Below are 25,982 nucleotides of genomic sequence, written 5' to 3'. Positions count from 1 at the left end.
CTCCACCTGAAGTCACTTCCTGTCGTCGTCTCACCATTGACTCCACCTGAAGTCACTTCCTGTTGTAGTCTCACCTTTGACTCCACCTGAAGTCTCTTCCTGTTGGTGTCTCACCTTTGACTCCACCTGAAGTCACTTCCTGTCGTCGTCTCACCTTTGACTCCACCTGAAGTCACTTCCTGTTGTCATTTCACCTTTGACTCCACCTGAAGTCACTTCCTGTCGTCGTTTCACCTTTGACTCCACCTGAAGTCACTTCCTGTCGTTTCACCTTTGACTCCACCTGAAGTCACTTCCTGTCGTCTTACCTTTGACTCAACCTGAAGTCACTTCCTGTTGTCATTTCACCTTTGACTCCACCTGAAGTCACTTCCTGTGGTCGTCTCATCTTTGACTCCACCTGAAGTCACTTCCTGTCATCTTACCTTTGACTTCACTTGAAGTCTCACCTTCACTTCCTGTCATCTTACCTTTGACTTCACTTGAAGTCTCAACTTCACTTCCTGTGCAGGGCCAAGCTGATCTTCTCAGTCACGCCAAGGCTGAAGTTCAGGACAACATGAAGCAGATCTGCGATGCCGCGCTCGCCGGGAACCTCACTCGGGACGTTGCGAGAGAATGTTGGCGACAAAGCCAGCGCCGCCACGAGGGCGGGACCAGCGATGGCGGCAAGTGAGCCAATCAGAGGTCTACTTGTACACGCAGCAGCAGGTGTTGTTGGGTAGCTCGCAGGCCGAGGAACAAAGTGTTTCATATTGTTGTCTCGGTCACATGACTGTACAGTATTTTAATATTGTCTTTTTGCGGCAAAACATTATTTAAATAAAATCTAAGTGTTTTTAAGAAGAGACGCTGATGTGAATTTAGGTTGTGATTGCGATGGGAGCTCGTTTGGACCAATTAGGCTGATGACGGTCAGGAGTGTCTACATTTGAATACTTTGAACCCCAAGGAGGTCGGTAGGAACTCAAGTGGTTGGTGAAATGAAGCAACATCTAGCAGTATATCTCATAACAAAGCATGTTCATGGAACTCTATGCAAAGAGGAAATAATAAATAATCACCTGCCACACTTTGGACGCACCTGACACAGGACGCCTGTCTGAGAAATGCAATCGACAAAATATGCTGCTTTTATTTCATTACTGGTACACTTTTTTTCTCCATTTTGGGGTATTTAGATTTGTATGATTTGTTTCCTAATTAAAAATGTTAAGCTACTGAATCTGGAACTATTATTCATTACTTTGTTTATTATTGTATTGATAAGACTATTTGATATTTGTGTACAAATGTCTCAAATGTACGCCACAAACTTATTGTATCTAATTACAGGTTTGCTAAATTCTATATATCATAAAATATATATAATATATATATATATATATATATATATATTTTTTACACTTTATCAAAGTATTTACTAATGCGTTATATTCTGTAGATTATATTACTTATAATTTCGTTTTTTTTTTTACTAATTATTACTGTATTGTATTTAATTAGAAGATTACGAAGGTCCGGGGTTCGATCCTGCGCTCGGGATCTTTCTGTGTGGAGTTTGCATGATCTCCCCGTGTCTGCGTGGGTTCCCTCCGGGTACTCCGGCTTCTTCCCACCCAGAGGATAGGTTGATTGGCAACACTAAATGGTCCCTAGTGTGTGAATGTGAGTGTAAATGTTGTCTGTCTATCTGTGTTGGCGACTTGTCCAGGGTGTACACCGCCTTCCGCCAGAATGCAGCTGAGATAGGCTCCAGCGATCCCAAAAGGGACAAGCGATAGAAAATGGATGGATGGACAGAAGATTGTTACATTTATTTAAATATTTTATAAAAATGTCTCGGCTATATCATGGTGTTCAGTAAAAGTTTGTTATATTTTATGAATTATTTAAGATTACTATAATATATATTTTTAATAAAGATTTTAAACTTTATGAAACTGTTATGTACTAATTTTTATTGTATCCAATGAGAAGTTTGAGTATTTTATGTATTATATTTATAATCGATTACATATTTTTACAAAAACGTTCAGGCTAAATTCAACTTATTTATAAATTGACTTTCTTATTGAACAATGTTTTTATAATTTAGAAACTGTATTACTCCTCTCTGAGCTGCCACCTTAACGTGGTAGAGGAGTTTGCATGTCCCAATGATCCTAGGAGCTATGTTGTCCGGGGGCTTTATGCCCCCTGGTAGGGTCTCCCAAGGCAAACTGGTCCTAGGTGAGGCATCAGACAAAGAGCAGCTCGAAGATCTCTATGAGGAACACTGACAAGGAACCCAGATTTCCCTCGCCCGGACGCGGGTCACCGGGGCCCCCCTCTGGAGCCAGGCCCAGAGGTGGGGCACGATGGCGAGTGCCTGGTGGCCGGGCCTGCCCCCATGGGGCCCGGCCGGGCACAGCCCGAAGAGGCAACGTGGGTCCCCCCTCCAATGGGCTCACCACCCATAGCAGGGGTCATAGAGGTCGGGTGCGATGTGAGCTGGGCGGCAGCCGAAGGCAGGGCACTTGGCGGTCCGATCCTCGGCTACAGAAGCTAGCTCTTGGGACGTGGAACGTCACCTCGCTGGGGGGGAAGGAGCCTGAGCTAGTGCGCGAGGTGGAGAAGTTCCGGCTAGATATAGTCGGACTCACTTCGACGCACAGCAAGGGCTCTGGAACCAGTTCTCTCGAGAGGGGCTGGACTCTCTTCTACTCTGGCGTTGCCGGCAGTGAGAGGCGACGGGCTGGGGTGGCAATTCTTGTTTCCCCCCGGCTCAGAGACTGCACATTGGAGTTCAACCCGGTGGACGAGAGGGTAGCTTCCCTCCGCCTTCGGGTGGGGGAACGGGTCCTGACTGTGGTTTGCGCTTATGCGCCAAACCGCAGCTCAGAGTACCCACCCTTTTTGGATTCACTCGAGGGAGTACTTGAGAGTGCGCCCCCGGGTGATTCCCTCGTTCTACTGGGAGACTTCAATGCTCATGTTGGCAGCGACAGTGAAACCTGGAGAGGCGTGATTGGGAAGAATGGCCGCCCGGATCTGAATCCGAGTGGTGTTTTGTTATTGGACTTTTGTGCTCGTCACAGATTGTCAATAACAAACACCATGTTAAAACATAAGGGTGTCCATATGTGCACTTGGCACCAGGACACCCTAGGCCGCAGTTCCATGATCGACTTTGTAGTTGTGTCATCGGATTTGCGGCCTCATGTTTTGGACACTCGGGTGAAGAGAGGGGCGGAGCTTTCTACCGATCACCACCTGGTGGTGAGTTGGCTGCGATGGTGGGGGAGGATGCCGGACAGACCTGGCAGGCCCAAACGCATTGTGAGGGTTTGCTGGGAACGTCTGGCAGAGTCTCCTGTCAGAGAGAGTTTCAATTCCCACCTCCGGAAGAACTTTGAACATGTCACGAGGGAGGTGCTGGACATTGAGTCCGAATGGACCATGTTCCGCGCCTCTATTGTCGAGGCGGCTGATTGGAGCTGTGGCCGCAAGGTAGTTGGTGCTTGTCGTGGCGGTAATCCTAGAACCCGTTGGTGGACACCGGCGGTGAGGGATGCCGTCAAGCTGAAGAAGGAGTCCTATCGGGTTCTTTTGGCTCATAGGACTCCTGAGGCAGCGGACAAGTACCGACAGGCCAAGCGGTGTGCGGCTTCAGCGGTCGCAGAGGCAAAAACTCGGACATGGGAGGAGTTCGGTGAGGCCATGGAAAACGACTTCCGGACGGCTTCGAAGCAATTCTGGTCCACCATCCGCCGCCTCAGGAAGGGGAAGCAGTGCACTATCAACACCGTGTATGGTGAGGATGGTGTTCTGCTGACCTCGACTGCGGATGTTGTGGATCGGTGGAGGGAATACTTCGAAGACCTCCTCAATCCCACCAACACGTCTTCCTATGAGGAAGCAGTGCCTGGGGAGTCTGTGGTGGGCTCTCCTATTTCTGGGGCTGAGGTTGCTGAGGTAGTTAAAAAGCTCCTCGGTGGCAAGGCCCCGGGGGTAGATGAGATCCGCCCGGAGTTCCTTAAGGCTCTGGATGCTGTGGGGCTGTCTTGGTTGACAAGACTCTGCAGCATCGCGTGGACATCGGGGGCGGTACCTCTGGATTGGCAGACCGGGGTGGTGGTTCCTCTCTTTAAGAAGGGGAACCGGAGGGTGTGTTCTAACTATCGTGGGATCACACTCCTCAGCCTTCCCGGTAAGGTCTATTCAGGTGTACTGGAGAGGAGGCTACGCCGGATAGTCGAACCTCGGATTCAGGAGGAACAGTGTGGTTTTCGTCCTGGTCGTGGAACTGTGGACCAGCTCTATACTCTCGGCAGGGTCCTTGAGGGTGCATGGGAGTTTGCCCAACCAGTCTACATGTGTTTTGTGGACTTGGAGAAGGCATTCGACCGTGTCCCTCGGGAAGTCCTGTGGGGAGTGCTCAGAGAGTACGGGGTATCGGACTGTCTGATTGTGGCAGTCCGCTCCCTGTATGATCAGTGCCAGAGCTTGGTCCGCATTGCCGGTAGTAAGTCGGACACGTTTCCAGTGAGGGTTGGACTCCGCCAAGGCTGCCCTTTGTCACCGATTCTGTTCATAACTTTTATGGACAGAATTTCTAGGCGCAGTCAAGGCGTTGAGGGGATCTGGTTTGGTGGCTGCAGGATTAGGTCTCTGCTTTTTGCAGATGATGTGGTCCTGATGGCTTCATCTGGCCAGGATCTTCAGCTCTCACTGGATCGGTTCGCAGCTGAGTGTGAAGCGACTGGGATGAGAATCAGCACCTCCAAGTCCGAGTCCATGGTTCTCGCCCGGAAAAGGGTGGAGTGCCATCTCCGGGTTGGGGAGGAGATCTTGCCCCAAGTGGAGGAGTTCAAGTACCTCGGAGTCTTGTTCACGAGTGGGGGAAGAGTGGATCGTGAGATCGACAGGCGGATCGGTGCGGCGTCTTCAGTAATGCGGACGCTGTATCGATCCGTTGTGGTGAAGAAGGAGTTGAGCCGGAAGGCAAAGCTCTCAATTTACCGGTCGATCTACGTTCCCATCCTCACCTATGGTCATGAGCTTTGGGTTATGACCGAAAGGACAAGATCACGGGTACAAGCGGCCGAAATGAGTTTCCTCCGCCGGGTGGCAGGGCTCTCCCTTAGAGATAGGGTGAGAAGCTCTGCCATCCGGGAGGAGCTCAAAGTAAAGCCGCTGCTCCTCCACATCGAGAGGAGCCAGATGAGGTGGTTCGGGCATCTGGTCAGGATGCCACCCGAACGCCTCCCTAGGGAGGTGTTTAGGGCACGTCCCACCGGTAGGAGGCCGCGGGGAAGACCCAGGACACGTTGGGAAGACTATGTCTCCCGGCTGGCCTGGGAACGCCTCGGGGTCCCACAGGAAGAGCTGGACGAAGTGGCTGGGGAGAGGGAAGTCTGGGCTTCCCTGCTTAAGCTGCTGCCCCCGCGACCCGACCTCGGATAAGCGGAAGAAGATGGATGGATGGAAGATGGATGGAAACTGTATTACATATATTTTACTAAATAATAGCTAAATGTTGCTTACCTTACTTATGATTGCATTTAATTAAAAGGTTACATGTATTTGTCAAATATTTTCTAATTCAAGTTTTAAAGCTTTATTGAACTAACTAATATTTACTAATATAATTATTATTGTAAATAGTACATCTTTATTGTCCACTGAAGTGCAAAAGGAAGTTTGTCTCGACAACACACTAAAATATAAATATTGTCATATATAATAATGTACAATAGACAACAGGTGATGGGATCAAAAGTAAAGGTAACATAAGATCTGGAAAACATAGAAATATAGTATTTCATTAAAAGCTATATTTATTTTAAGTATTGCAATTAAAATGTTGAAGCTATTTTGACCTAACTGTTATTTACTAATTTATTATTGCATTTAATTAGAACATGTATTTTTTTTTAGAAAAATGTCTATAGTATAATTTACATTCACTTATATGTTCATTGTTATATAGAATTAGAAGCTTGCTATTTTTTAAATTTATTTAAAGTTTTAAAGCGGTAAGACCTAAACTTTTATTTATTAATGCATTTAAATATATTGTTATAATTGATTTAATGTATTTTTTATGAAAATGTTTATACTATATTTACAAAATGTTTTATTGTTGTATATAGTTCGAAGTGTGTTATATTTTGACAAACTATGTATTTATTAAAGTCTTTCAAGCTGTATGGTCCCAACTATTATTTACTAATCTATAATTGCATCTATTATACTTAGACTTAGACTTCCTTTTTATTGTCATTCAAATTTGAACTTTACCGCACAGATAAGAACGAAATTTCGTTACATAAGCAGGATAAAAAAACAATAAGGTGCATATATAAAAAAATAAATATATATAAATAATATACAAATATATACAAATATATATATTAAATATATATATATATATATATATATATATATATATATATATATATATATATATATATATATATATATATATATATATATATATATATATAAATAAATAGATTACTGTACAGATAAATATATTGCACGTTTTCACATGCGTCCACGTTTATGGATGTATGTTATATTGTCTTTTATTCCAGCGAGTTAATCCATTTTGGGGGGAGTTGAGGGGATAATTTAATTATGATGCGATACTAGCTACTTATACATTTTTTGATTAATATGTCTATGCTATATTAAACGTATTGTTTATTGTTGTATATAATTAGAAGTGTGTTATAGGTAGTTTTTTTTTTTTAATATATTTTTTACATTTAAAGTTTTCAAACTGTATGGCCCTATTATTTACTAATTTATTATTGTAGATTTATTTCACATATGTTTTCATAAACTCATTCTAAGCTATCTTAAACTATTTTTGTTTACATTTAAAAGCTTGCTACATATGATTGAGTTTAAAGTTGTTAAGTTGTATGTAACTATTTTCAAAACTAATCTAATTTAGATAATTAGCAGATTTTCAGAGGGAATAGAGAAGTTCGAAAAGATTCAATAACACTTGAACTAAATTGCTTGCCAAGCACACGCAGCCACTTTTTATTTCTTTGCCAAGAAATAATGCTTAGTCAGCGTTTTGGGGCGCAAGCATTACCGCTTTGGTTTCAACGGACACCACAAGAAAAGAAAGACATTCCATCATTTAATAATGCTACTGGATTGCAATAAAAAAGATGGAATAAGATCACAGTTGGGTTTTGTTGGGCTGATTAAGACGAGCGCTTGGAGGCACTGAGGAGGACGAGACTCATCGTCGTCTTTTGTCAGAGTTGTGATGTTTAAAATACATCTTCAGGTCATTTTCATTGCGACTAAACATGTCGGATCAGACTAATAATCTACATGAAAGTCAAAGTGGGACTAAATCACACCTGTGATGTATAAAATACATCTTCAGGTCGTTATCATGACGACTAAACATGTCGGATCAGACTAATGATCTACATGAAAGTCAAAGTGGGACTAAATCACAGGTGTGATGTAGAAAATACATCTTCAGGTCATTATTGATGAAGCTCGTTTCATTGCAACTAAACATGTTGGATTCGACTAATAATCTACATGAAAGAAAAATTGCACTTTTGGGGTCAAATTCTGTTCATCAATCACAATCCTTACTTGACAAAAGAACACGTCTTTCCCTTCACTGTGCCTTGTAAAGAGTGAACAACTGCTAGCAAGAGGTTGCTAAAAGACTAGAGGAACTGGGACCATGTAAATGCATCCTTGCATTGACCTTTGAACTGAGGTGTTCCTCAAGGCACCCCTTTAAGTCCTTTCCTGTTTGTCACTGTATAAGTAAGGTGTCAGATGCAGTCATTTGTTCGCCTTCTTTAGTTATACTGGTGGTGTTCCTCAAGGTTCCATCTTAGGTCCTCTCTTGTTCATCATTTGGGCTTTTCAACTGGTGGCCCGCGAGTTCAGTTCCAAAAACTTGTGAGACGCAGATTCTTAAAATGATTGTTTGTCACAGCACTATAAATAGGCAAAAATCAAATGTCTACTGTAGAGGACGTCTGTTGCTCACTTGTTCACAACTGGTTAACGTTTGAATTCTTGCTTTTGGTGGAGCCCAGTTGTATTATTTTATTGTTAAGTATGTGGAAGTATTATTTACCACTTTATTATTGTATTTATTTGAAATATTTCAATACAAATGTCCAAGCTGTACAACACTGTTTATTATTGTAATTATTTGTTATATTCTATACATCTAAATGTTTATACTACTTCAATATATACCATTTTTTTTACACTGTATCTAAATAAATATTTACCAATTGATTTTTATACTTATCAATTTGTTATATTTTATATATATATAAATTCTATTTTTATTTACTTAGTTTATTACTGTATTGTATTTAAAAGGAAGATTGCTACATTTGTTTTAAATATTTTTATAAAATGTTTCAGTACTAACTTACAGTATTTAAGTAAAAGTTTGTTATAGTTCAAATATTCATAATATTACTATAAGATATATATTTTACAAAAACATTTACACGACATGAAACTATTATTCACTATTATTGTATGTAATTAGAAGTTTATTATATTTTATTTATTATATATTACTATTATAAATTTTTTAGAAAAAAATTTGAGTTACTAATTTATTAATCATTTTATTTAAAGGAGAAGTACAGCCCACCGTGTCCTTAGTTTTCTAGAAATGTGGCGGTAACGTCTATTACTGTGCGCGTAACGTTTCAAATAAGAGCATAAAATGTCCACTCTCTCTGGGATGGTTGTATCTTTCAGCACATTCTCAATAGTCCTCATTCCTGAAATAAAAAATGCTTCCTTAGCAATGTTTGGGTCATATAGCATACAGCCATATAGTAGTAGTACTAAAAGTACTTCTTTTATGTAGCACTGGCGGTTTTTACAGTACCTTATCGACCCCTCCTACTAGCAGTTTTTTACTATTTAGAAGGCACTGAGAAGGGAACGTGTTGGTGTCTTACATAAGGTTTGAGGGTGATGAACAAAATACCCAAAAAGTGCAGAAGTGGAGGAGATAGCATCAAGATTTTGTGCAACTTTGAAGAAAAAAAAACAGCAGCTTCCCTCCATCTTTGTTTCTATCATGGTGGCCCAGATGGAGGAAAAGAAGAGGAAGAAAAGAGTCTTTGGCTCACTTGTTCACAAATCGCCCGGGTTGACGATGGTGAAGTCCGAATCCTTGCTGTTGGTGGAGCCCTCGTCCGGGCTGGATGAACCCGAGGCCATGGCCGCCATCAGGGGGTCGTGAAGGGTCCCCGCCGCACCCTCGGGCTCCATGCGAACCGGGCCGCGGCCCCGCCTGCTGGGAGGGGTGTGCTCCGAGGCGGACCGTCGTGTGTGGGCGCCCTGCAGGTCTCCTTCCTGGCACACCAGGATGTAGTCTTCCCAGTTCTTAGCATCCGGGCTGAGGGCTGGCGCCACCTGCACGTGAGAGAATGGCCTGCCATTTTTATTTTAGAGGAGTCATCAAGTCAGGACATGGACTTGTGCATGAAGCAGTTGATGACGTCATAGGACCACTACAAGGCCTAGTCCAGGGATCTAGAAGTATTACTGGGGGGAATCTAGAAGGACTACCGGGGGGGAATCTAGAAGGACTACTGGGGGGAATCTAGAAGGACTATTAGGGGGAATCTAGAAGGACTACTAGGGGGAATCTAGAAGGACTATTAGGGGGAATCTAGAAGGACTATTAGGTTGAAGCTAGAAGGACTATTATGTTGAATTTAGGAGGACAATTAGGGGGGATCTAGAAGGACTATTAGGGGGAATCTAGAAGGACTAATAGGGGGAATCTAGAAGGACTACTAGGGGGAATCTAGAAGGACTACTAGGGGGAATCTATAACGACTACTGTGAGGGATCTAGAAGGACTATTAGGTTGAATCTAGCAGGACTAGTAGGGGGAATCTAGAAGGACTACTGGGAGGCATCTAGAAGGACTATTATTTTGAATCTAGAAGGACTATTAGGTTGAATCTAAAATGACTATTAGGGGGAGTCTAGAATGACTATTAGGGGGAGTCTGGAATGACTATTAGGGGGAATCTAGGAGGACTTTTAGGGGGAATCTAGAAGAACTGTTAGGGGAAATCTAGAAGAACCGTTAGGGGGAATCTAGATGGACCGTTAGGGGGAATCTAGGAGGACCGTTAGGGGGAATCTAGGAGGACCGTTAGGGGGAATCTAGGAGGACCGTTAGGGGGGATCTAGGAGGACCGTTAGGGGGGATCTAGGAGGACCGTTAGGGGGAATCTAGGAGGACTTTTAGGGGGAATCTAGGAGGACTACGAGGGGGAATCTAGGAGGACTACTAGGGGGAATTCTAGGAGGACTACTAGGGGGAGTCTAGGACGACTATTAGGGGGAATCTAGGAGGACTTTCAGGGGGAATCTAGGAGGACTTTCAGGGGGAATCTAGGAGGACTATTAGGGGAAATCTAGGAGGACTGTTAGGGGAAATCTAGGAGGACTGTTAGGGGGAATCTAGGAGGACTGTTAGGGGGAATCTAGGAGGACTATTAGGGGGAGTCTAGGAGGACATTTAGGGGGAATCTAGGAGGACTTTTAGGGGGAATCTAGAAGAACTATTAGGGGAAATCTAGAAGAACCGTTAGGGGGAATCTAGATGGACCGTTAGGGGGAATCTAGATGGACCGTTAGGGGGAATCTAGGAGGACTGTTAGGGGGAATCTAGGAGGACTATTAGGGGGAATCTAGGAGGACTGTTAGGGGGAATCTAGGAGGACTGTTAGGGGGAATCTAGGAGGACTATTAGGGGGAGTCTAGGAGGGGAATCTAGGAGGACTGTTAGGGGGAATCTAGGAGGACTGTTAGGGGGAATCTAGAAGGACTATTAGGGGGAGTCTAGGAGGACTTTTAGGGGGAGTCTAGGAGGACTTTTAGGGGGAGTCTAGGAGGACTTTGAGGGGGAATCTAGGAGGACTATGAGGGGGAATCTAGGAGGACTATGAGGGGGAATCTAGGAGGACTATGAGGGGGAGTCTAGGAGGACTATGAGGGGGAGTCTAGGAGGACTATTAGGGTGAGTCTAGGAGGACTATTAGGGTGGGTCTAGGAAGACTATTAGGGGGAGACTAGGAGGACTATTAGGGGGAGTCTAGGAGGACCATTAGGGGGAGTCGAGGAAGACCTTTAGGTGGAGTCTAGGAGGACCTTTAGGGGGAGTCTAGGAGGACCTTTAGGGGGAGTCTAGGAGGACTATTAGGGGGAATCTAGGAGGACTATGAGGGGGGAATCTAGGAGGACTATGAGGGGGAATCTAGGAGGACTATGAGGGGGAGTCTAGGAGGACTATTAGGGAGAGTCTAGGAGGACTATTAGGGGGAGTCTAGGAGGACTATTAGGGGGAATCTAGGAGGACTATGAGGGGGGAATCTAGGCGGACTATGAGGGGGAATCTAGGAGGACTATGAGGGGGAGTCTAGGAGGACTATTAGGGGGAATCTAGAAGGACTGTTAGGGGGAATCTAGAAGGACTATTAGGGGGAATCTAGAGGGACTCTTAGGAAGAATCTAGAAGGACTATTAGGGGGAATCTAGAGGGACTATTAGGGGGAATCTAGAAGGAGTCTTAGGGGGAATCTAGGAGGACTATTAGGGGGAATCTAGGAGGACTATGAGGGGGAATCTAGGAGGACTATTGGGGGGAATCTAGGAGGACTATGAGGGGGAATCTATGAGGACTATAAGGGGGAGTCTAGGAGGACTATTAGGGGGAATCTAGAGAGACTATTAGGGAGAGTCTAGGAGGACTGTTAGGGGGAGTCTAGGAGGACTGTTAGGGGGAGTCTAGGAGGACTGTTAGGGGGAATGTAGGAGGACTTTAAGGGGGAATCTAGGAGGACTTTTAGGGGGAATCTAGGAGGACTGTTAGGGGGGATCTAGGAGGACTATTAGGGGGAATCTAGGAGGACTTTAGGGGGAATCTAGGAGGACTATTAGGGGGAATCTAGAATAACTATTAGGGGGAGTCTAGGAGGACTATTAGGGGAAGTCTAGGAGGACTATTAGGGGGAATCTAGAAGGACTGTTAGGGGGAATCTAGAAGGACTATTAGGGGGAATCTAGAGGGACTCTTAGGGAGAATCTAGAAGGACTATTAGGGGGAATCTAGAGGGACTATTAGGGGGAATCTAGAAGGACTCTTAGGGGGAATCTAGAAGGACTATTAGGGGGAATCTAGAGGGACTATTAGGGAGAATCTAGTGGGACTATTAGGGTAAATCTAGAAGGACTCTTAGGGGCAATCTAGAAGGATTATTAGGGGGAATCTAGAAGGACTATAAGGGGGAATTTAGAGGGACTATTAGGGGGAATCTAGAGGGACTATTAGAGGGAATCTAGAAGGACTATAAGGGGGAACATTTGGCCGCCTGACAATTTCCATTCTATCCCTGCGGTGACGATTCCATTCAGAATCGATTCTCCTTTCAAACCGATTCTTATTATTTGGTTTATGAATTCCAATGAAACTTTATCAAAACTGCTTACAGGTTGGAAAAGCGGTTTTGTTTTTCAAAATTTGATTCTAAAATAAAACAAAAATCTTTAAATATATATTTTTAAAACAATTTTTAAAAAAAATCTATTTTGAATCGGAATGAAAAAAAAATAATGTTTTGTGCACCTCTAAGAACCAAAGATGATGTAAAAATATGTATTTTTATATTTACAGCCTGCAGCTGTTAATTACTCAACTGCAGAAAGTAGCGGGCATCATTGAGGAATGCCATGTCAAAGAGTGACACACATGGGAATGATTCCAGTGTGGATTTGATATCAATATGATTCCGGTGTGGATTTGATATGATTCCCGTGTGGATTTGATATCAATACGATTGATTCCCGTGTGGATTTGATATAAATATGATTCCCGTTTGGATTTGATATCAATATGATTTCAGTGTGGATTTGATATGATTCCTGTGTGGATTTGATATGATTCCCGTGTGGATTTGATATTAATATGATTCCCGTTTGGATTTAATATCAATACGACTGATTCCAGTGTGGATTTGATATCAATACCATTGATTCCAGTGTGGATTTCATATCAATACCATTGATTCCGATGTGGATTTAATATCAAAATAAATTATTCCAGTGTGGATTTAATATCAATATAAATAATTGCAGCGTGAATTTAATATCAATATAAATAATTGCAGCGTGAATTTAATATCAATATAAATGATTGCAGCGTTGATTTAATATCAATATAAATGATTCCAGTGTGGATTTATTATAAATATAAATGATTCATGTGTGGATTTGATATCAATATAAATGATTTCAGTGTCAATTTGATATCAATATAAATGATTCCATTGTGGATTTGATATCAATATAAATGATTCCAGTGTGGATTTGATATTAATATGATTCCTGTGTGGATTGGATATCAATACGATTGATTCCACTTTGGATTTGATATCAACATGATTCCCGTGTGGATTTGATATCAATACGATTGATTCCAGTGTGGATTTGATATCAATACAATTGATTCCAGTGTGGATTTATTATCAATATAAATTATACTAGTGTGGATTTAATAACAATATTATTGATTCCAGCGTGGATTTAATATCAATATAAATGATTCCAGTGTGGATTTAAGATCAATATAAATGGGTTATACTTGTATAGCGTTTTTCCACCTTCAAGGTACTCAAAGCGCTTTGACACTATTTCCATATTCACCCTTTCACACACACATTCACACACTGATGGCGGGAGCTGCCATGCAAGGCGCTAACCACGACCCATCAGGAGCAAGGGTGAAAAGTCTTGCTCAAGGACACAACAAGGTTGGTAGAAGGTGGGGCTCGAACCAGGAACCCTCAGGTTGCTTGCACGGCCACTCTCCCAACCGCGCCCATATAAATTATTAATGTGTGGATTTGATATCAATATAAATGATTCCGGTGTGGATTTAATAACAAAATAAATGATTCCAGTGTGGATTCGTTATCAATATGAATGACAACAGTGTGGATTTGTAATCAAAATCACTGATTCCCGTGCGGATTTGTTATCAATGAGTTATTCCCGTGTGAATTTGATATTAATATGAATGATTCCAGTGTGTATGTGATATCAATACAATCGATTCCAGTGTGGATGTGATATCAATATGATCGATTCCAATGTGGATGTAATATCAATACAAATGATTCCAGTGTGGATGTGATATCAATACGATTGATTCCAGGGTGGATGTGATATCAATATGATCGATTCCAGTGTGGATGTGATATCAATACAAATGATTCCAGTGTGGATGTGATATCAATACAAATGATTCCAGTGTGGATGTGATATCAATACGAATAATTTCAGTGTGGATTTGATATCAATATGATTCCAGTGTGGCTATGATGTAAAGATAAATGATTCCAATGTGGATTGGATATCAATATGAGAGATTCCTGTGTGGATTTCATATGAGTGTGAATGATTCCACTGTGGATTTAATAACAAAATAAATTATTCCAGTGTGTATGTGATATCAATACGAATGATTCCAGTGCGGATGTGATATCAATATGATTACAGTTTGAATGGGATATCAATATGAATGATTCCATTGTGGATGTGATATCAATAGGAATGATTTGAGTGTGTATGTGGTATCAATAGGAATGATTTGAGTGTGTATGTGATATCATTAGGAATGATTCCAGTGTGGATGTGATTTCAATACGATTAATTCCAGTGTGTGTGTGATAATACGAATAATTCCAGTGTGGATGTGATATCAATACAATGGATTCCTGGGTGGATGAGTTATCAATACGAATGATTTCAGTGTGAATGTGTTATCAATACAAATAATTTCAGTGTGGATTTGATATCAATATGATTCCATTGTGGCTATGATGTAAATATAAATGATTTCAGTGTGAATTACATAACAATATGAGTGATTCCAGTGCGGATTTCATACGAGTATGAATGATTCCAATGTGGATTTAATAACAAAATAAATCATTACAGTTTGTATGTGATATCAATATGAATGATTCCAGTGTGGATGTGATATCAATACAAATTATTCCAGTGTGGATGTGATATCAATACGATCGATTCCAGGGTGCATGTGATATCAATATGATCGATTCCAGTGTGGATGTGATATCAATACAAATGATTCCAGTGTGAATGTGATATCAATACGAATGATTTCAGTGCGAATGTGTTATCAAAACGAATAATTTCAGTGTGGATTTGATATCAATATGATTCCAGTGTGGCTATGATGTAAATATAAATGATTCTAATGTGGATTGGATATCAATATAAGAGATTCCTGTGTGGATTTCATAACAAAATAAATGATTCCAGTGTGTATGTGGTATCAATACGAATAATGCCAGTGTAGATGTGATATCAATACAAATGATTCCAGTGTGGATGTGATTTCAATACGATTGATTCCAGTGTGTATGTGATATCAATACGAATAATTCCAATGTGGATGTGATAGATAGATAGTACTTTATTGATTCCAGTGTGGATGTGATATCAATACAGTACATTCAGCAGTGTCATGGCCAACGAACCTGGTGTGGAGTCATCGTCTGCTCCTCTTCCTCGTCTTCTTCTTTCTCATCAGCGCTGGCGTCACCGTCGGGTCCTCGCCGCCTCCTGCCGCCCCCGCCGCCTTGCGGCCGGTGGTCGTCGTGGTGACCGCCGGTGCCCAGAGAGGCTTGGGCTGCCGAGGTGTAGTGATCGTCGGCGATGTTGATCTCCTCGTTGTCCTCGGCCTCCAGCTGGCTCTGGTTAAAGCGCAGCGCCCCCTGCAGGATGTCCTTGATCTGGCAAGACAGGGGCGGGACATCCAGGTGAGAAGGTGGGCGCTTCAGATGAGAACATTTGATCGACTCACCTGTTTGAGGCCTGCCAATGAAACCAGGACCTGGTCCTCTTTGCCCAGGTGTTCTTGCAAGATCACGTCCTGGATTTGACCTGAGACAGGGATATTTGACGGAGGTTTGAAAATCATATTTTCACCACCAGGGGTACTGCAGTCACTTCAGACCAGGAGTTCGCTACTTTTTGTTTGGCACCAACCGAATCCCGCTGGTTCGACCAGGCACCGATTCACCTAAAATCTAACGGTTCCTGGCGTCTTCACTCCAGCAGCACTGAGAGTGCACTTAGACAAACTACATCGAGGTATTGTTGACATTTTCCACTCCAACAAAGTAAGTGACTTGAAACACTAACATAACTAAAGTAACTAATGATGCTAATAAACATTGGTGTTACTGTTGAAATGCGACTGCAACACGTCCAAAAATGTTAATAAAAACTACAACTAAGATGCACTTTACAGTCAGTATCAACCCTTTATTTGAGTGCAACAAAAACCAAACAAACTACACACTACTGCCATCTAATGTCTTAGCCTTGCAAGTGCAACTTGCAAATGATAACCTGGACAGCAGTTTTCATCAGCAGCTTATTTTTATTGGCGCAATAGAAAAAATGGGATTTTATGATAAAAAAAACTATTCATATTTATTCACGCTCACTGAAGTAGTGTAAATTGGTACCGTTGAGTATCTTTATCGACTTGTAGGTACCGTATGGGTTGAAATGTGAACGGGACTATCTTTCTCTCTCTTGCTCTCTCTCTCTGACTGCTGTGCGTAAGTGACAGGAAGAAAAGCTCTGACACTCATAGGGTGATGCCATTGGGTGCCACCTGCTGGTTGGTAACTAAGGATGCGATACAATTGCAGCAATATATTATTTAACATAAATAATGACAGAAGCATCTCAAAGTCGCTACAAAGGCTCCGAATGATGCTGCATAACATTTTTATTTTTTTTATTAAAAACATTATTAATCTACTGATTTACTGTTAATATTTGATTACATCTTTATATTTTATTATATACATTATTTACTGATTTACTGTTAATATTTGATTACATCTTTATATTTTATTATAAACATTATTTACTGATTTACTCTTTATATCTGATTACATATTTATATTTTATTATAAACATTATTTTTTTTACTGATATACTCTTTATATCTGATTACATCTTTATATTTTATTATAAACATTATTTACTGATTTACTGTTAATATTTGATTACATCTTTATATTTTATTATAAACATTTACTGATTTACTCTTTATATCTGACTACATCTTTTGTTTTATTATAAACATTATTTACTGATTTATTGTTAATATCTGATTACATCTTTCTATTTTATTACAAACATTTACTTACTGATTTACTGTTATCTGATCACATCTTTATATTTTATTAAACATTATTTATTTACTGATTTACTCTATATATCTGATTACATATTTATATTTTATTATAAACATTATTTATCATTATTTATTTACTGATTTACTCTTTATATCTGATTACATCTTTATATTTTATTATAAACATTATTTACTGATTTACTGTTAATATTTGATTACGTCTTTATATTTTATTATAAACATTTATTAACTGATTTATTGTTAATATCTGATTACATCTTTATATTTTATTATAAACATTTTTTATTTACTGATTTACTCTTTATATCTGATTACATCTTTATATTTTATTACAAACATTATTTACTGATTTACTGTTAATATTTGATTACATCTTTATATTTTATTATAAACATTTATTAACTGATTTGTTAATATCTGATTACATCTTTATATTTTATTATAAACATTTTTTATTTACTGATTTACTCTTTATATCTGATTACATCTTTATAGTTTATTATAAACATTATTTACCGATTTATTTTTGATGCGCCAAAAGAAGTATGTTAACTTTTCCTACGTCATCATGCTAATGTTAGCATGCTAACATTTTAGGCTATCTTTTTTTTTTGTGCTAATTTTGTATGTTTCAAACCTCAAAATCATAGATTTTGATATGTGGCGCCCTCTTGGAAGTATATAAATGTTTTCTTAAGTTCGCATGCTAACGTTTTATGCTAGCATTAGAGCTACTTTTTTATGTTTAAAAGTACTTTAACTTTTCCTATGTCTTGGTGACCTCTAAGAAGTATGTTAATTGTTAAATAAGTCAGCACGCTAATGTTATATGCTAGCATTTTTGCTATTCTTATTCGTATAAACCTGAAATTGATGGGTTTTGAGAAATATATTTTTCTTGCAAGTATGCTAACTGTTCCCAGTCTGCAAGCTACTGTTAGCATTTGAACGTTTTATGCTAGCACAATGTTCTAGTTCAAAATGCTGCGTAGTGCTGGACTTACAAATGTGAGTGTTCATCATCTTGGCACAGTATTTGCTCATGGCTTCCAGGTCGTTGATCTGACCCTGCAGGAAGGACACCTGGGCCTCCAAGTCGTCGTCCTGCCACAATCACAGGTGACGTTAGAACAAGAAAAGGAAAACAAGCAATGGCCGTTGGCAATGCAAATGAGGGGGCGGGCCCAGGCGGCTCACCGTCTCCTTCCTGGACATGGTCTTGCTGTGGGAGCGCGAGCGAGCGATGTGGAAGAACGACTCCTTCTTGGTGGCAGAGAGGGGCGGCGACGAGGCGCTGGCGTCGCTTCCTCCCCTGGAGAGCGGCGGAGGTGGCGAGGCGCAGGACTGACCCCCGGCCGAGAGGTTGTCGATGCTGGGAGAGGAGCTGACCGCCTTGGAGCTCTGGCCTGGGAGACAAATTGTTGACAAAGACTCAACCATCATTGACACCAAGTAGACCAGGAGATTATTATTGCTTTAATAATAATAGTATTAAAACATAAAGGGTCAGTCAGAGGAGATCTGCGTTTGAGATTAAAAGTCATGAATCGGTAATGGCCATGACGAAAATGGGCCAATACTGATCGGTGGTCCATAGGTGGGCACATTCCTAATTTACATGCGGGTTTGATTGTGAAGGGTTTAATTGAATGGATGCGTCTTTTCAGATCATGTTTATACAGTCAAAACTGCATCTCTTTGAAGTAACTTGGTTGGACTTGATGAATGACTTCTGGGTCTTGAACACCAAGCAGGACTCGATGAATGACTTCTGGGTCTTGAACACCAAGCAGGACTCCATGAATGACTTTTGTGTCTTGAACGCCAAGCAGAACTCGATGAATGACTTCTGGGTCTTGAACACAAAGCAAGACTTGATGAATGACTTCTGGGTCTTTGAACACCAAGCAGGAGTCTATGAATGACTTTTGGGTCTTGAACACCAAGCAGGACTCCATGAATGACTTTTGTGTCTTGAACGCCAAGCAGAACTCGATGAATGACTTCTGGGTCTTGAACACCAAGCAGGACTCGATGAATGACTTCTGGGTCTTGAACACCAAGCAGGACTAGATGAATGACTTCTGGGTCTTGAACACCAAGCAGGACTCGATGAATGACTTCTGGGTCTTGAAGACCAAGCAGGACTTGATGAATGACTTCTGGGTCTTTGAACACCAAGCAGGAGTCTATGAATAACTTCTGGGTCTTGAACACCAAGCAGGACTCCATGAATGACTTTTGGGTCTTGAACACCAAGCAGGACCCCATGATTGACTTTTGGGTCTTGAACACCAAGCAGGACTCCATGAATGACTTTTGGGTCTTGAACGCCAAGCAGAACTCGATGAATGACTTCTGGGTCTTGAACACCAAGCAGGACTCGATGAATGACTTCTGGGCCTTGAACACCAAGCAGGACTTGATGAATGCCTTCTGGGTCTTGGACATCAAGCATTTGATTGGACTTAAGCTCCTTTTCTCATTTAAATGCACAAACTGACAAACCGGCCATCACATGGCTTTAAAAGGCAGCGTTTGAGCGCCACCCTCTGCTGGCCAAAGGACATGCTATGCAGCAAGAGGCATGTGCTTTACCTTGTATGTCCGTGCCAGTCTGCACCGGGAGAGACACCTGAGAGGCTCCACCTGAAAGTGCACCGGACATAAGCACTGCAGGAGTGTCTTCTGCTCACCTTTGCCCAGGTGGACGGGCATGCTCTCCGACTTCAGCATGCGGTAGTGCTGCGAGGGGGCGTGGCTCTGCGACGGTGCCCGGTCCGAGGGGGGCTCGGCGAGCGGGTGCAGCAAGGGGGGCGCGGACGTCCCGGTGGGCGAAGCGGGCGAGGCGTGCACGTCGCTGTTGATGGACGCTCCTGATATGGCCGGAGAGATGAGCTTCCTGCCGAAGTTCAGCAGGCTGCTGGACACCTTGTTGATGTTCAGAGGAGCCGCTTTGGTGCTGGAACTTGGGGGGATAAGATGGAAAATAATAATACATCACAGCAAATCATAGCATGAAAGCACAAGGATGACATCACACAATGTGAGCGGACACCCAGTAAGTGCTATGATCATCGAAAACAGTAGTGATGGGTTGATGAGATACATTGCAAAACTGTATTGATACTGTGTCGATACTGTGTCACTAAATACTGACATCTGCTGGACATTAAAAATCCTTACAGGCAACCTATGGACCGACTCAACTGACACTGATTTTATGACCTAGTATATACAATAATATAAACCAAGTCATTGTATTTCATTTAGAATTATTTCATATCTTCATTTAAATAAAAATATATTTTTATCTTTTTTAGATACAGTCAATAAATAATGTGAACATGTATCATAACATGGAAATCTAAGAGAACGTGTTGTGAATGAGGATGCTTGTGGACTGGGAATTTTTTTTATTTTATTTTTTTATACATTTTTATTTAAAAAAAACAGTTTTTCCAACGTATCAAATTTTAGACGATTTCTCTTCTTAGTTATTATTTCTCTGGCTGTAGAAAAGACCCGCTCACAGGGCACAGAGGAGGCGTCAGTGCGACACAGTTTGCGTATCGGTCATGTGACCGAAACAGCTCATGATCGGTCACGTGACTTTCTAAAAGCGGTACGCGCACCGACACAGGGTTTTGCTCTATGAGCTCGACGCATGCGCCGATGCATCGGTGTTGCCAGACCCATCACTAGAAAACAAGGTTTCTTAGTGTCTCTCCGAGACTGTGGAGGCATGGTCACAATCACACCATGGAATAATTTGCCTACGATGATAGGATTTTCCTCAAAAATGTTTTTTTACAATCGACTCTCATTAGTTTTATCCTGCTTCTAGAAGTGTGTTTTAAGTCCTGTGCAGCACTTTTATTGTTTTCTAAAATGTGCTATATAAATTAAGTCCATCGGATTGGATAAAAAGGCAAACATTTTTTTAGACATACCGGTACTTTTAAAAACAAATCTCTTATTATTAATTAGTATATGCGTGTTGGCCCTGCAATGAGGTGGCGACTTGTCCAGAGTGTACACCGCCTTCTGCCCGAATGCAGCTAAGCACCCCCCGTCACCCTGAAAGGGACAAGCGGTAGGAAACGGATGGATGGATTAAGATATATCAGGGTTTCCCGCAGCGCCTAAACTAAAGTCTTAACAAGCTGCTCAGCTTAGTTGTGCCTCTGCCTCTGTCAGTACGTCTCTGCAGCACCCAGCATTGTCCCACCCACAGAACCATCTGATAGGTTACACGCAGAGCGGTAACAGCCAATCAGCAGTGCGTATTCAGAGCGCATGGCATCAGCGCTCCTTCAGTGGAGTGAGCAGAAAGGTAAGCAGAAGGCAGCGGACTCTCCCCAAATTATAATTAACACTTCCAAATCAACTACTACATCACTATGAGCCCGTTGACGTTCTAGAAACATAAGCGGCAGCTCAGCTCGCTCGCAGTCCTTGAGGTGAAGGCTAATTAGCTTTTAGCGTAACGTTAGCTCACTGTGCGGTGTGTGTGCGTGCGTGCGTGTGTGTGCGTGTGTGTTACGGACAGCAAAGCCCTGTCTGTCAGAGAAAGACACGCATTATTGACCTTACAGTTACAACTAAGTTATTTCACTTGACCTTTTTCTGTCTTGATTGAACTGTGTTGAAGCAGCAAAAAAGGACATTATGTTAAATGAAGAGTTTCCTGAAGCTGTCTCTGATAGTTGATATAATAATATAACTGCATCATAAAGCCTACATGAACTCCATGGTGATTAGGGATGAATAGTCTCTCCTATTGCTATTGTACTATTTTTCAGCTATAGTTACATTAATCATTAGTAATGTAGCAGCCTAGTTTTGAATGGCAGGGTCCCTGCTATCACAGGTTGATAAAAACATAATATTTACATAACAAAAATCAACTACAGGCTTACCAAATGCTGTAATAAATTAAGCATGATGAGTTTAGCATATGTCAGCATGTGGCCCCACTTTTAACTCTTTTTTTCAAACACTTATTGCAAACGCATACTTACAGTAAGTCATTAATTTGACTTTGTAAGTCATTATTTTAGTATCTCAGGTAACTAGGACTGTTCTGTTTTTACTTTACGGAAAAAATATCGAGATATATATCGTATATCGCCATTCAGCAAATGTAGCGGAAAACACAACCAAAAGTTGTAGGCTTATACACGCGACAAAGCCGGCCTACGTCACCACAGTCTGTAGTCTATTGCCCCCCAGGCTGTGGTGGCAGCGACGAGATGGAGACGTGATGGCGACAGGCAGAGTTACACCGATCCTTACACCCAACCACCCTCTTCCCCGGACCCCTCCCCCTGGAGAGTCACCACCTTAACTAACAAATTTTCTGGGGGAAACACTGTATATTTTTATATCGTTTTGCCATATTTTCAATTACTTATTGTACAATGTACTTTGAGGAAATTTCAAGTGTCATTCTAGAGACTTTTAATGACCTTTTAAAAAATTAAAAACTACTAGCAACAAATCTAATCTTCTGGTGTTACTATAGAATGTAGTCGTGTTTAGAGACTAGTTCTGTCCCTCCATGTCCCTGACTAAAGAGGCTGCAGTGAGCATCACGTCACACTTGCTTGGCGCTGCTTCTCCAGTTGGACTTTCTCTTCTCACTGTCCTCTTAATATTTGCACATTTTGTAGATGGCTGTCCGCGGGTATATCAGATTACGTCCACATCACAGACATGCTGACAACGCTCCAGACAATGGCGTGCGCGTTTTGTTTACATCCGGTTTCCGTAGTGCGGTTTTCGGTGATCAAAGTCTTTTTTTGGAGGTCAAGTTTTCAGTACATCACATTAGTACGCATATAATAGGTTATATATATATATATATCAATTCATATTGTAACCACCTGCTAATGTTAATGTTTTATGTTTGTGTGGTTTGGATTAGATATCAGTTTTTCCCATGTTTGCAAACACACCGTCCGTCCGTCTCTGAATGATGATTGGCGGAGAATGAGGAAGTGTTGTTGTCTGTCCGGCGGGGAAGCGCGGACTCACAAGACAAAAGTGTGTACACGGGAGGTAAAACCTGTTGGAATTGTGCCGTTTGTTATCATAAGATTGGTAATAAAAGTAAAAAATAGCGTCGGACGTTGTGTGATTTCTTCTGGAGGCTACAATATATTATATTAATTTAATTTGTTTTCAAGGGGAAAAAAAATTATTTTCAAGGTGTGGCGGTAATAAAAATGCTGTGGCGATCCGCCACATTCAATTACAGAAACCCGGCCCGGCCCCGAGAGGGCTGCCAAAGAATATCTGTTTTTCAACCAGGTACTTAACTGTAATACATTTTTCCACCACTTTTGGCAGTAATGACAATATCAGGCAAACAGAAGAAGTTGAGCAAGTTAGAAACATTTCTTAAATGCAAAAAAATTTCATTTGCACTTAAATTTTATTGACAAACTAATTTGGAAAAATTGTATGCATTATTATTAATTTAGTTAAAATTTATTTATTTTAGCACTGTGTAATTATAAACAAATTTATTTTTTATCAGTTTTTATGACTGCCTTCTTTTGCAGTATATTTGAGAAGTATTTATTTTTGTAATCAGTCTGACCTAAATCTTGATAATAATCTTTGTGATTAACACAATATCATCATATCATTTGACAATTATTATCCTGTTAAACTGTAAGAAGGTTTGATATCGTTATTGAAGTATATTCAAACTAAGAGTAAGATGACTAATATTTGAGTGGGCCCCAGGGCCCTCTGTAGTGGAAAAGTTGGGCCTCGTCGTCAAAAAGTCTATTAAAAAAAACCAACATATTATTGCCCTGTGTATGCAAGATATTGTGTAAATACTGTAGATGGTATTTTGTGTTCCAGTTGATGATGCAACTATTGTGTATTATTCTAAATATTCTTCATTTGCAATTATGGGAACAAAAACAAGAGACAGCTGCTATAATACTATAGAAGTAGTATAGTACATCACAGCATATCATAGCAAACCCCCCAGAAAAACCCCCAAGTAAGGTTTTTTTAAGTTTTAGTGGAAGAAAAGTTCAAAATCATGAGCTGTGAAGACATTTCAATGTTGGACCACAGGCTTCCAACCTTTGTTCTTATTTATACGCAGGCACGCACGTCTTTGTTTGAATTACAGCAAACATCAGCGTGTTCATTTTACCGTGTCTTATTCATCAGGTCGGCTCCTCTTGTTTTGTAGTAATCCAGATTCTGCTGGAACTGGTAGTTGACAGGTCTTGGATGGTTCTACGAGAAGTAGAGAGAGAAAGAAAGACTTGTTTATAGTGTTTATAGTGTGGAAGACCAAGCAATGAAGCGTGTCAAGAAGATGTTTGGGTTTACCGAGGCTAAAGTTGTCATCTCACTTCTACGTTTTTTTTAATCGGAAGTTTGGGGGAATCATTATCAAACCTAACAAGCTAACACAGATGTGGGGATCAGGGAGCACACCAATAGATGATTTCTAAGGTCAAAACTGTTCCAATGTCTTCATTTGGTAGAATATTCCACAAGGCTTATCATGTTCAAAGCACAAATATTCAAAGTTGATTCATTGTAAGAGATGTAGAGTAGAACCTCAGAGGAAGGGCAACATAAACATGCTGTAGCACTTTTTGTGTCTCAGTCTGTGGGGTGAGAACATGGAGCAGCCTGAGTGTGCAAACTCTGCACTGACTCTGACATTGTACAAATCCAGCATTTTTCTTTGCTATCGCGAGGCCTCTTTTGAATGTACTTGATGGTATTATTGTAACACATTCATCCGAGTAAATCAAGTTATGTAAATCCAGATCAATGTGATCAGAGGAAACCGGATGTGGTTAGTTAAATCTCAGGGTGTTCAATCGATCACAACTGGACTGTTTGGTTTGTCTTAGAAGACACTCATCCGAGTAGACTTCATCAGTTCATGATCATAGACTTAGATTGGTCACATCTAGTCTTAGACTTGGATTGGTCACATCTAGTCTTAGACTTAGATTGGTCACATCTAGTCTTAGACATAGATTGGTCACATCTAGTCTTAGACTTCGATTGGTCACATCTAGTCTTAGACTTCGATTGGTCACATCTAGTCAGACTTAGATTGGTCACATCTAGTCTTGGACATAGATTGGTCACATCTAGTCTTAGACTTGGATTGGTCACATCTAGTCTTAGACTTGGATTGGTCACATCTAGTCTTAGACTTAGATTGGTCACATCAAGTCTTAGACATAGATTGGTCACATCTAGTCTTAGACTTGGATTGGTCACATCTAGTCTTAGACTTGGATTGGTCACATCTAGTCTTAGACTTAGATTGGTCACATCAAGTCTTAGACATAGATTGGTCACATCTAGTCTTAGACTTGGATTGGTCACATCTAGTCTTAGACTTGGATTGGTCACATCTAGTCTTAGACTTAGATTGGTCACATCAAGTCTTAGACATAGATTGGTCACATCTAGTCTTAGACTTCGATTGGTCACATCTAGTCTTAGACTTCGATTGGTCACATCTAGTCAGACTTAGATTGGTCACATCTAGTCTGAGACTTAGATTGGTGATATCTAGTCTGAGACTTAGATTGATCACATCTAGTCTAGTCATTCCATAGCCTGGGCAAGGATGGTTTCACCCTATCGTAGTGAGAAAAACAACTGTTTAGATGCAAACGAG

General features: G+C 41.1%; 2 protein-coding genes across 4 annotated transcripts in view; one reads left to right on the top strand and one right to left on the bottom strand.

The window, feature by feature from the left end:
• LOC133620872 (inactive phospholipase C-like protein 2) overlaps positions 1-1,341 on the top strand; it is a 66,002-nt gene extending 64,661 nt beyond the window's left edge. Inside the window, exon 13 of one of the 2 annotated variants that reach the window (XM_061982491.2) lies at positions 512-1,341. In XM_061982491.2, the coding sequence (XP_061838475.1) occupies positions 512-676 (165 nt within the window). In that variant the 3' untranslated portion in view covers positions 677-1,341. The remainder of the gene's footprint in view (positions 1-511) is intronic. The other variant, XM_061982493.2, reaches the window with a different exon arrangement.
• A 5,233-nt stretch (positions 1,342-6,574) lies between these two features.
• Positions 6,575-25,982, bottom strand: part of tbc1d5 (TBC1 domain family, member 5) — a 75,517-nt gene continuing 56,109 nt past the window's right edge. Inside the window, exons 16-22 of one of the 2 annotated variants that reach the window (XM_061982494.2) lie at positions 24,480-24,565; positions 19,993-20,264; positions 18,494-18,702; positions 18,301-18,400; positions 15,923-16,002; positions 15,597-15,851; positions 6,575-9,429 (exon numbers count right to left, since the gene is read on the bottom strand). In XM_061982494.2, the coding sequence (XP_061838478.1) occupies positions 9,148-9,429; positions 15,597-15,851; positions 15,923-16,002; positions 18,301-18,400; positions 18,494-18,702; positions 19,993-20,264; positions 24,480-24,565 (1,284 nt within the window). In that variant the 3' untranslated portion in view covers positions 6,575-9,147. Of the gene's footprint in view, positions 9,449-15,596; positions 15,852-15,922; positions 16,003-18,300; positions 18,401-18,493; positions 18,703-19,992; positions 20,265-24,479; positions 24,566-25,982 lie in introns of both variants that reach the window. The other variant, XM_061982495.2, reaches the window with a different exon arrangement.

This window comes from Nerophis lumbriciformis, linkage group LG21 (assembly GCF_033978685.3).
Source record: "Nerophis lumbriciformis linkage group LG21, RoL_Nlum_v2.1, whole genome shotgun sequence".
Classification (NCBI taxonomy): domain Eukaryota; kingdom Metazoa; phylum Chordata; class Actinopteri; order Syngnathiformes; family Syngnathidae; genus Nerophis; species Nerophis lumbriciformis.
This window is presented reverse-complemented; position numbering and strand designations above follow the sequence as displayed.